The 12839-nt window shown below is 37.7% G+C and overlaps 1 protein-coding gene across 1 annotated transcript; it reads left to right on the top strand.

The window, feature by feature from the left end:
* The first annotated feature begins 5293 nt into the window (after positions 1-5293).
* gjc2 (gap junction protein gamma 2) lies at positions 5294-9264 on the top strand. Its single transcript, XM_037681771.1, has 2 exons — positions 5294-5315; positions 7975-9264. The coding sequence occupies exon 2, from the start codon at positions 8005-8007 to the stop codon at positions 9262-9264; it is 1260 nt and encodes a 419-aa protein (XP_037537699.1). The 5' UTR covers positions 5294-5315; positions 7975-8004.
* Positions 9265-12839: the final 3575 nt, after the last annotated feature.

The raw sequence follows: 12839 nt of genomic DNA, 5'->3' as shown, positions 1-12839 counted from the left end.
TCAGTGGCTTAAAGGATCACACATCATTCTAACTTCTACCTTGTTGTTTATGGTAATTTTTTTTAATGTCTTTCTAGGGCATAAAACCAGTTATGATAACCTTTTGCTAATTATTTTTGCACCTCTGTCTTACTTCCCCTGATTGCATTCGTTTTGGTTTTCTTCAATAAATCTACTATAATTTGCCTCAATTAAACTGTGATGTTCATTTTTTTTTTTATTGAATTTTTTTATTCATACCAGACTGTTTAAAAATACACAAACCTTTTCGCACCTTAAAGTATTTCGTTATTCAGTTTTGATGTGGTATAATACAGTTCAAACCTTTTCTGGTGAGCTGTCACTGATCTTGAGCTAAAAAAATAAGGGAAAGGTCGCTTCCAAGTTCCCAGGAACTTCAGACAATATGGGCCAGGGATATGTAATTAATACACATAGGGGAAAACAAATGGCAGAGATGAGGATCTGACTAAAGCCTGGGAAACTAAGCACAGTTTGTACAGTTCAAGTTGATTTCTGAGTGAGAGCAGCTGAGATGATCCTTAATGAATAACAGGTGTGTTTGACTGGGCAGGCATGGGAGCTGAGAAGAAACTATGGCCATGGACATGCTAAATCACAACAAACTAAATGTACCAGATGAATTAAAGAGACCGAAAAAATATATAGAATATCTTATAAGCCAAAAAAGAAACATACACACTGATATATATATACACAGATGCTGGTCATAAAATTAGAATATCATGAAAAAGTTGATTTAGTTCAGTAATTCCATTCAAAAAGGGAATCTTGTCTATTATATTCATTGTGATTACACACAGACTGATATTTAAAATGTTTATTTCTTTTAATGTTGCTGATTATCACTGACAACTAATGAAAACCCCAAATTCAGCATCTCAGAAAATTAGAATATTGTGAACAGGTTCAATACAGAAGACACCTGGTGCCACACTCTAATCAGTTAATTAACTCAAAACCTTTGCAAAGGCCTTTAAATAGTCTCAGTCTAGTTCTGTAGGCTACACAATCATGGGGAAGTCTGCTGACTTGACAGTTGTCCAAAGGACGACCATTGACACCTTGCACAAGGAGGGAAAGACACAAAAGATCATTGCTAAAGAAGTTGGCTGTTCACAGAGCTCTGTGTCCAAGCACATTAATAGAAATGAAGGGAAAGGAAAGATGTGGTAGAAAAACATGTACAAGCAATAGTGATAACTGCACCCTGGAAAGGATTGTGGAACAAAACCCATTCCAAATGTGGAGAAGATACACAAAGAGTGGACTGCAGCTGGAGTCAGTGCTTCAAGAACCACCACGTTCAGACGTATGCAAGACATGAGTTTCAGCTGTTGCATTCCTTGTGTCAAGCCACTTCTTGAACAAGAGACAGCGTCAGAAGCGTCTCACCTGGGCTAAAGACAAAAAGGACTGGACTGCTGCTGAATGGTCCAGTATTGTTCTCCGATTAAAGTAAATTTTGCATTTCCTTTGGAAATCAAGGTCCCAGAGTCTGGAGGAAGAGAGGAGAGGCACATAATTCACATTGCTTTAGGTCCAGTGTCAAGTTTCCACAGTCATTGATGGTTTGGGGTGCCATGTGCTGGTGTTGGTCCATTGTGTTTTCTGAGGTCCAAGGTCAACACATCCGTCTACCAGGAAGTTTTAGAGCACTTCATGCTTCCTGCTGCTGACCAACTTTATGGAGATGCAGATTTTATTTTCCAACAGGACTTGGCACCTGCACACAGTGCCAAAGCTACCAGTACCTGGTTTAAGGACCTGTTCTTAATTGGCCATCAAACTCACCTGACCCTAACCCCATTAAAAAAATCTATAGCGTGTTGTCAAGAGGAAGATGTGATACACCAGACCCCAACAATTCAGAAGAGCTGAAGGCCACTTTCAGAGCAACCTGGGCTCTCACAACACCTGAGCAGTGCCACAGACTGATCGACTCCATGCCACACCACATTGCTGCAGTAATCCAGGCAAAAAGAGCCCCAACTAAGTATTGAGTGTTGTACATGCACATACTTTTCATGTTCATACTTTTCAGTTGGCCAACATTTCTAAATATCTTTTTTTTTAATTGGTCTTAAGTAATATTCTAATTTTCTGAGATACTGAATTTGGGGTTTTCATTAGTTGTCAGTTATAATCATCAAGATTAAAAGAACTTAACATTTGAAATATTTCAGTCTGTGTGTAATGAATGAATATAATATACAAGTTTCACTTTTTGAATGGAATTTATTAAATAAATCAACTTTTTCACAATATTCTAGTTTTATGACCAGCACCTGCAAACTGCAACATACAGAAAAATAAGGATCTGCAGAAACTCAAAAGCTAACGGGAGGAACGAACCAAACCATCACAAAGTCCACAAACCTCATAACCGTGACACTCAGAACTTGAAGGCAAACCATGTTCTTATTAAAAATCTACTGATAGATAAACAACAGTTTGGATTAAAACGACCTTACTCAGGTTGAGGTTATTCATCACAACAAAGAACAAGTTCTCCAACTCTGAAAGAGCATGAATTCTGAATGACGCTAATGTTTACTGTTCAGCCTTCTTCACTGGACCATCTGTGTCTTTTGGATAATTTTTGAGGAAGTTTTTTTTTCTTTTCATTGCAACTTCAGAGCACGTGCGTGCTGGTCCCTTAGGGATATCACATGTTGAAACTCCAAATGCTCAAGTCACTCCAGCAGCATCCCTTGTCTTCTTCTCCTGCTGCACTCGGAGTCCTCAATAGACCACATCTCTTCAGTCGGGTGGGGAGGCGAGCCTTAGAGGAGAGGCCTCTGGACAAAAGGTTCTGCGGGCCCAGATGGCTGGCTCTGAGAGCACCATTAGACCAGAACCCACTCATACAGAATGAGACTTTAATGCAAAGACTTCTTTTGTGCTGATAATATTTTGTTGTTTTCTGCAATATTTACAACAATCGAAAAATGTATGACGACTCCATAAATAAATCAATTTATATTCATTTCAACAGAGAAATGTGCAATTTTATTATTTCCTGCCATAGAAGGCGCAGGCAGAGCAATAATATGTATGTGGGAGGGACGGAGGTGGGGTGGGGTCATTTAAAATGTTAGAAAATAATCTTCAAATAAAAATCTATAACTGATTAACTTGAAGTCAATCCGATTCAAGATGGCTGCCACAGCCGACTGACCTTAAAAACTTAAAAATTGCTATAAATTAGTCATTTTTCAAATATTAAGCTAGACTTTGGGGTGGTAGTAGTTAAGCATTGGTCCCAACACATACTTCAAGCACCATATGGTGTCAAACATCTTTTCTTAAGCATTACCTCTAGAAGTCAGTCAACTCCATATGTTAGCAAAATATATTATGAACCAATGAATGGATTTAAATCAAACTCAGAAAATAATTTGATGTACATTTACTTTGTACATTAGGGTTGGACATTATTGGATTTTTGGATGATAAATTTTTCCAAAAATGTATTTTTTAATTTATCTGTTTTTTTTGTTTTTTTTTACATGGGCACCGGTGACCCCCGTGACCCAAAATGGAAGAAGCGGGTAAAAGATAATGGATGGATATATATATATATATATATATATACACACACATACACACAGCACCTTTTATATCCGTGAGTTATTTTGATGGAAAGGCCAATCTCCGATATTTAACTTTATCACTAATATCGGCCGATACCGATATCATGCCGATAATATTGTGCATACCTAGTCTTCAACTAATTAACTTTTGGAGTCACTCTAAAATTTGCAGACATCTAAAAGATCACGCATGAGGTTGTGATTTGTATTATTTTCAAGGTTCACCCTAAATACCTGCTGGATAACTCCAATAATTTTCAACATAAAATGATCTTAGTTTAAAACTTTGGCATAATGGTATTCATTCCTTCAAGGAGTGCTAGGTCTTTAATTGATTATGAGGCGTTATCAATGCTGAGAATTATTCTCTACTTTATTTCAATAGACCAATGATAAATATCACGTCTGTGTGAAAGCATCATCACAATATGGCCACCGTGACGATGGCCAGGCACATTTCATTAATGGAAACCAGACTCCAACCCATTTATCTGTCCTCCATCAACTTCGTTTCAGTTTAGATCCTGGCCAAAATCCGACGACAAGTTCTGGCGCTCAGAATAAAGAGACAGAGGAACGACTTTGTACTGCTAATCTCACACAAATCACTTCTTCATCTGTATTTTGTTGCGTTATTACAAGAAAACTGAGCACGTGTCTGAGAGAGAATGCTCTGCCCACGTGTCTTTAGAGACAACTGCTCCCATACTCGAGTCCTGCAGAGACCAAGGTGAAAGTGTAAACACGAAGCGAGGAAACGACGTTCGTCTTTCTGTTATCTGGCTATCTGCAGGATTGGAAGAACTAAATATTATGACACTTGATATGACTGAGCGTACCTGCTGGTTACATTTTAGAAGATCGGTGCTGAGGCAAGGTGGTTTATGTCTTGTAGTATCACCGCTGTCCTCAAAGTCCCTGTCTTTGTCTCCCTGAAGTTCTTTCTTCGTAACTGTCGCCCTTCTCTAAACTCTTATGTAATTGTGAGAAAATCAAAAGAGGCTGAGCTGCATCTGTTTTGGTCCACACACACACACACGTGCGTGTGTGCAGATTTTTGGACACTGATTAACAAGAAGATGAAAAGTAATTGATGCGTTTGTAACAACTGGTCGTTTAGCTCGGTGAGCTGCTGCTGTTTGTAAATCATTGGAGGTATAAAAACGTTAAGATGAGACACATAGAAGGCAACACAGATGAAGTGAGAGAAAGAGAGAGAGCAGGACTCATCTGTTACAAATGTTGCACATGAGTTAGACTATGTTGCGATTAGCACGCTCTCTCAGATGGGTGTTCATCTCAATCTGCAGCACAATATCCTCAGGTCTGAACCCATGGATGACGGTCACTTGCCAGAAGACAACTTTTTTTTTTCTGTCTCTCTCTCTGTTTTTAATACTTCCTTCTTGGGCAGAAGGCTGGCGTAATAGGAACCAGACGCGAGCCAGTATGTGAGGCATCCACTGCGATGAGACTTCACGTCTTTGCAGTGCGAGAAAACAGGATTTAGAACGAAATTCTGCCTTGATAAGTTCAGTTGCTACTTTAGTTTGTGTTGATGTGGAAGTTTTTCAAAAGGATTGAGGATGCCAGTGGATTAGACGAGAGGTGGCTTTCCATGGATCAGAATGTGCAGGAAATGGAAAGGGAGGGCAAAGGAGAACTTGAGAATGGGAAATACATGTTCATCTTTTCCAGGTGAGTTCTTTGGATAATTCTCCTAAATGTAATGAATAATTCAAACTATTTTTTTTTTTTACATTAGAATTATTTTTGTCAGAAGACATGTTTTTAATGAAGCTGCTAAGCGTATTCTTCAATAAATTGCATTTATTGTTTTAAAATGTTGAGCAAAAAAAAATAAAGAAAACAGAATGGAAACTGTAGTTTTTATGTCCTGTTATAGTAAAAGTTTCTTTGCACAGTATTTACTGAACTCATTTTTATTATACTTCTAAACTCAATGGAGAATACATTCTACCCACAAGGTAGACTCATATTTTACATATATATATTAATTCCTAAAATTTGCCAGGTCCATTAATGGTGTTATCAATGCTTTAAAAAATGTTTTTTCCGTAAAACTTTGTCCAGAGAATGAAAATTTATTTAGGTATCACTATAAGGCTCCCCTTATAGATGGCTAATGAATAGTTTATAGATATGTTATTAATTATACTGTAAACACTTTATAAGTCATTAATAATTGTTTATTATGCATTAATTAAAGGCGACAGAGACAAAACTGACCAGTTTCTTGCCAAATAGTGAGCCAAATCTATTCATCTATATTTTTTTTATTTAGAATTGTTATATTAAACATTTCAGACTAAGTTACTACCTTGTAAGCACAATAACCAGTTTTAAAACTAATTATTTTAGGGTATTTTATTAGTTGTAGATACTTATAATGCAGTGATAAAGTACAATATTATATGCTAAAGAAATAGGTTTACAAATGCCTATTGTGCTTACAAGGTAGTAACTTAGTCTGAAATGTTTAATATAATAACTCTGGATGAAAAATATAATTGAACAGATTTGGATCACCATTTGGCAAGAGACTGGTCAGTTTGATATCTCTGTCACCCTTATTTAATGCAGTTATTAATGATTTTTTAAAGTGTTTAAAGATGAATTAATAACATATCTATATTTATGAGCCATATATGAGGGGAGCCTTGTTGTAAAATGGTACCTTAATTTATAATGCACCAGGCTTTTGCTATAATGCAATGTTGTGAAAAAAAAAAATTCAACTACATTTTTATTCCCAATAGATTTACTTTAATATTGTACTTATATCATTAACATTTCAAACATGTTCTAAAATGTTCTAATGTTTTCATCATTTTTTTTCATATTTATTTCAGGTAAAGTTGACATTATTGTGTTCTTAGACCATTTGTGTGAATTGATTTTACCACTCAGTCTGTTCACACATGCATGTTTACCTTTATTAAAACATTTTTTACTGAATGTCATGAGTTACACAGATCTAGCTTTTGCTTTGATGAGACTCTAGTCATAACAGCTCTTCTGTAAATTGACCCGAAAGGTTGTGAAACAGCAAAAACCTGAGTTGTCTTTGTACAACTTGGGTAAATGCTGTGATCCAAAACCATTTAAATCAAATTTAAGTCAGCAGAGAATTGACCCTGTGTCTTTCCTTCTGCTTTGACATCCTGGCACCGTTAGTGCCATCTGCCTCTGAGCATCCGTACCTCTCCCCGGCTTCTGCAGGACTGGATCTGGAGGGGAGGCCTTGTGGCGGAGCAACAAGCCTCTCCTGTTCGCTCAGAGGGGATGACACATCGCACGCCGAGGAGTACAGTATCACGGTTATGAGATCAACTTGAACTCTGCAGCTCTGGACAGTGAATGAAAGTGCTAAGCTGTCTTCTCACTGCGGCGTCGATTGCTTCACAGGATCTGTAGTGACGCTGCTGTGAGCAGAGTATGACCCTGAGATCTTATGTCATCATTTTTTTTTTTTTTTCTTGTTCATGACTGCTGGCTTGTGTTGAAGCAGAGAATGTCTCTGAAGTGGCCCACTGGCTGAAGCAGCACAAATGAGAATTTTGAAGATCTGCTACTTTTCAGTCTTTCGTTCTTCTGTATTGCCTGGTGTTCTTAATTTTAACAATGTCAACGACTGTTGGGTGTTGCCCTATGAGCTGCGTTCGCTTTGCCCTCTAATCTTCTCTTCCTTATTTTGTGTCATTTTCTTTTATGTCACAGTGTAACCAGAGAAAACAGAGCTCTCTTGTATTCCAGTCAAGCCTGTTACAGTGAAATTCAAATATGCTGAATGTTTGGGATGTTTTAGAAAGCAACAAATGAGAAAAATGCATTCTCATCCACATTATCCCTTTTTTTTAAAGTTAATAATTTCCATGAAACACGGACTGGTTGATTACACTATTTTGAAAAAGGATGGCAGATTTCCTAAAGGTCTGCACCACATTAGAGCTTGAAGAACCTAAAATGGTTTCCTGGTGGACTGAAATAAACTAGCAATCATGACATAAATAACCAGATGTGCTTCTCAGATGTGAATGTTTGCTTCTTTGATGGCGAATTGGATATTTGATTGTTTAGAGTGGGTGTGGGGACATTTAGTGATGCCCTGGATTCTGGGGAGCTTTCATCCTTGTTTTGTATTGTTACAGAGAAATAACTAATTAATAAAAGTATCTAGAATAGTTTGAACACACAATTGGAATGGTACCTCCATGAAACAAATACATTTTGCAATGATTCCTGGCATTAAACTACCAAATATGTAAAAGTCTTAAATTATTTTTGCCCAGATCCCTACAGAGATTAAATATGTATAATTGATCTATTTTTACAGATTCTAGTTGAAAATCCTAAAGAGTCCAACATGAGCTGGAGCTTTCTCACACGTCTTCTGGAGGAGATCCACAACCACTCCACCTTTGTGGGGAAAGTGTGGCTGACGGTGCTCATCATCTTTCGGATCGTGCTCACAGCAGTCGGGGGCGAGTCCATCTACTCAGATGAGCAGACCAAGTTCACCTGCAACACCAAGCAGCCGGGCTGTGACAACGTGTGCTACGACGCCTTCGCTCCCCTCTCGCATGTTCGCTTCTGGGTCTTCCAGATCATCATGATCTCCACTCCCTCCATCATGTACATGGGTTATGCCATCCACAAGATAGCTCGCAGTTCAGAGGAGGAAAGCAGGAAGCACCTAAGACTCCGCAGAAAGCCGCATCCACACACAAGATGGAGAGAAAGCCGCCATCTGGAGGGTGGCTTGGAGGGGGAGGAAGATGACGATGCTGAGCCCATGATCTATGAGGAAACGCGGGAGGCGCAGGAGGCCAAACCTGAGCCAGCGAACAGCGTTAATAAAGATCTACCAAAACATGAAGGCCGCAGAAAAATTATGCAACAAGGCCTGATGAGAATTTATGTTCTCCAGCTTATGTCACGAGCGATATTTGAAATTGCTTTCCTTGCTGGACAATACCTCCTCTATGGTTTTCGAGTTAATCCCTCATACGTGTGCAACAGGGTACCCTGTCCACACAGAGTGGACTGTTTCATCTCCAGACCCACAGAGAAGACTATCTTCCTTCTAATTATGTATGTAGTGAGCTGTCTTTGTCTTGTGCTAAATGTGTGTGAGATGCTTCACTTGGGAATTGGCACGTTTCGGGACACTCTTCATGCAAAAAAGAACCATGGTCGACGCTCTATGTCTTACGGCTATCCATTTTCTCGCAACCTCACAGCCTCGCCACCTGGGTACAATCTTGTGGTGAAAACAGACGAACCTAGTCGGATCCCTAACAGCCTCATCACCCATGAGCAAAACATGGCCAACGTGGCCCAGGAGCAGCAGTGCACCAGCCCAGATGAAAACATCCCGTCCGACCTCGCCAGCCTGCATCGGCACCTGCGGGTTGCACAGGAGCAGCTCGATTTGGCCTTTCAAACGTATCAAACCAAAACCAACCAAGAAACCTCGAGAACCAGCAGTCCTGTTTCTGGGGGCACGATGGCAGAGCAAAACCGAGCCAATACAGTCCAGGAAAAACAAGGGGCGAGGCCGAGATCAGCCACGGATAAAGCTGCAACTATTGTGAAAAATGTAAAGACTTCTGTGTGGATTTAAGAATAAATTTGTTCCAATGAACTGAATACTATTTGATGTATCCTGAACTGCACAGATGAGAAAGATTCAACTTTGGACAAAACCAATTGAGATTTTATTCAGCTGCAGAAATAACATACAATGAAGAAAATCTCCAGGTATACCTGAAAAAAAAAAAAACACACACACACAAAGGTGAAATGTACTGTCACAGTATGTTATTGTAATAAGTCACTATAGATATTGGATTTAGTTAACATATACTTGCTTAGTTTAGCATCATGATTTACAGCTCAAATATCAAGACAACCTATAAAGTACAACAGAAAAGGGATTCATTTTGAGGTTGAACATAAAGTGTGCAATTGTATTCTTAAAACTGTTTTGGGTAAAACCCTTGCACTTTGACTAGTTTCTTAAAAATGTCAGCTATTGATGAAAAGATGCATGTTTTATATTTGAAGAAGTATTTTTGTGTGTAGAAGAAAGTTAAATGTGAAATATTTTTATAACAAAAATGAGACAGGGCTGTGTCAGTGAAAGCTTTTTCTGGTGAACTTCTGCCCCTTTTCGAAAAAGTTCAAGACAAAAACAACTGGACTTTATTTTGTAACTGAAGACGTTTCGCTTCTCATCCGAGGAGCTTTCTCACTTCAAAGAAGAGAGTGTGGGGTTCGAGTTATAAAGCTGAGGTAAGCTACATACATATGCAGATTGCCCTGTCACTGCTCACAATAGGGGATTGTTAGGGTCTTTGTTGACTCACAGTGGAGTCACTCTGGTCACATGCATGAAATTCCTGATGGGTGTGAAAATGACTGGGTATCAGTCCTAAAGCTGCATTATAAGTTTTTGAAAGTTAAAATATCAGAGTCAGAGTCAGAGTCAGAGTTTCTTTATTGTCATTCGCACCTCATGTGGTACATGTGGTGGAGCGAAATTATGTACACAGGGTCCCAGTTACATCCAACAATAAAATGTATAAGAAAAACAGTAATAACATCTAAGATATGAACTAAGAAAAACATCAACTAAATATACACTAAGCACTCATAACATAAAACATTGAACATCACCACAAACATGAACATGAGTCTGTGAGCAGATGTGCACGCATGAACACATCAACATTGAAACAGATCAGCAGCAACATGAAACAGATCAGCAGCAACATGATATGGTTTTTCACAGTGATTATTCTAGTTAGAGATTCATGAGTCTAACAGCCTCAGGGTAGAAGCTGTTCCTCAGTCTAGTGGTTCTACACTTAATGCTCCTTAACCTCCTTCCTGAGGGGAGTGGGGCAAAAAGTGTGTGTGCTGGGTGGGTGGGGTCCTTCATGATGCAGGTAGCCCTCTTCCTGCATCTGGAGGTGTAGATGTCTGTGATGGTGGGGAGACTGACTCCAACAGATTTCTATATGATATATTTATATATGAGACCTCCTCCTCTGTTTAAAGATGGCTTCTCTCATTTTACATAAATAGCTTCCTTCAACCCCTCTCAAACCATCTGTCTTCTCAGTCCAAAATGTAAACATTTGTTCTTCAAATGAGTGTCCCTTATCCTTGAGGTGTAGGTGAACAGTCCTGAAGATCTGGCTCTCCTGTGTTGAGTCCAGTTGTGTTTGTCTTGAACATTTTTTTATTTAATGTCCTGGATGACTGAGAATCTTCACCAGCGTTCTGCACCTTTGATCAAAGCTCCAAAACCTCACAATGTCATATAAGTGCAGTGAGTTAATTGAAAATCTGACTACCAGTACTTTTTTCAGCTAAATTTCTGTGAGCAATTTATGTATCATTTACAAATAGGTGACAGGAAAACTAGTAAAATCACCAGTGAATGGATAATATTAGATATTTTACTAAACTCATATGTTTGGCTTTCTATGAAAAGTTTGTTCTTTTCTTTTCCTAAAGCATTTCATTTCTAAAAGTGGTTGCTATAAGTGTTAAGTATAATCCACCCTTCAATGCTTTCAAATTTCAAAGTGCCTAAAACTTTTAAAAACTGCTCTGCTATTTCATTTATTAAAAAAAGAAGTCTTTTTTTTTCAGACCATTAATCATCTTTTGTTTCTAACCACAGCTATTTAAAACAAACATACTAAATTTTAGAAAGAAAATACCTTCATGTTATTGCAGTGAAAGTACAGGAAGGAAAATTGGTTGTACAGTCCTTCACAATATTTAGAATGGAAAAGAGTAAAATAGTATTTTGAAATATACAGCTCGTATTTCAAAATTTCAATTAGAATTATTTTTTTCATTATTGAAACATAATAATGTGACAGAAGACTAACAAGTGATACAAGCTCATTCTGATGTTCCAAATGTTTAACAAAAAAGGTTAAATCATGTCAGGATTTAACTTTTTAGGTTTTTATCTACCTGCATAATTGAGCTCACAAACCTTTTTTTAACCAGATGTTTAGTGACAAACAACTGCTAATCATGGTATGTAGTATTAAACCAGTTAAGTTTTTTGTAGATGCACTCAATTCTAATGTCCTTAACATGCAATAAATGATCATGATACTCATTTAAAGTCAATCAACATGTCAAAAGTTTATTTTTTGAATCAGTGCAACACCCTGTTCATCTGCAAGTTCAGTATCAAACAGGGGTTTGTTCAGTCTTTAGGAGTGTATACTATGCAACAATTTAATGAACTTTTTTTTTTTATTAGATCAATAAAATATTGAAATGATTGGTGTCAAGAGTTATTTATTTGGGTTCGATCATTCTTGATCCTTGATTGATGACATTTTGCATCATCTTTGCATGCATATAAACCTTAAGGATGAGTCTGCCATTAAAATACAAACAGACAAACTATGACTGCAGACATCACAATAAATAAATAACATTATGGAAAATATGTATCCAATTGTCTTTTGTGTGGATCATCCTCCTCCATCTCACTCTGTCCTCTACATCCTCTGTCCTCACTGTGTGTGCAACATGCCGTGTTATAAAGGCAACAGCTCAGATAATTTACTAATAATTTAAACATGGGGTAAAAATACAGAAGAGGATTACGGAACACAATTTGAACCATTGTAGATCTTTTTTTCTTCTTCCAGAATTCTGACTTTTTCTCAGAATTTTGAGATCGTAAGAATTCTGAGATTAAAGTTTGAATTTCAGGATTCTATTTATATTTATTTATTTATTTAAGTAAGAATTATGACAGCATGTTGAATTTAATCCCAGACTTCTAAGTAAAAAAAACATTTTAATTCTGTTTAGAACTCCGAGAAGATTTTTTTAGACTTCTGAGAATAAAGTCAGAATTCAGACTTTAACAATTACTACCAATTCTGACATTACCCTGTGTTCCTCAAAATAATAAATAAATAAGTAAATAAGTAAAGAAATAAAGAAAGACTGCAGTTTTCCCGCCCACATAAAGATAAACATGCTCACGTCACGTGATCTTTTATTTTCGAGCAATGCATTATGGGACATTAAAATGGATCCCTCCGTGCGGGTTGAAGTTGTTTTGGTTCCAGTAATGTAGTCCTCCGCGGTTGAGTTTGAGGGAGAAGCCGCTCAGTTTGGACTGAAGACACTCCTGTATCTCTGTAGAAC

This window comes from Nematolebias whitei, chromosome 9 (genome assembly GCF_014905685.2).
Source record: "Nematolebias whitei isolate Nwh7 chromosome 9, NemWhi1, whole genome shotgun sequence".
NCBI lineage: Eukaryota > Metazoa > Chordata > Actinopteri > Cyprinodontiformes > Rivulidae > Nematolebias > Nematolebias whitei.
The sequence above is the reverse complement of the archived record's forward strand: the minus strand, read 5'-3'. Positions and strand labels throughout refer to the sequence as shown.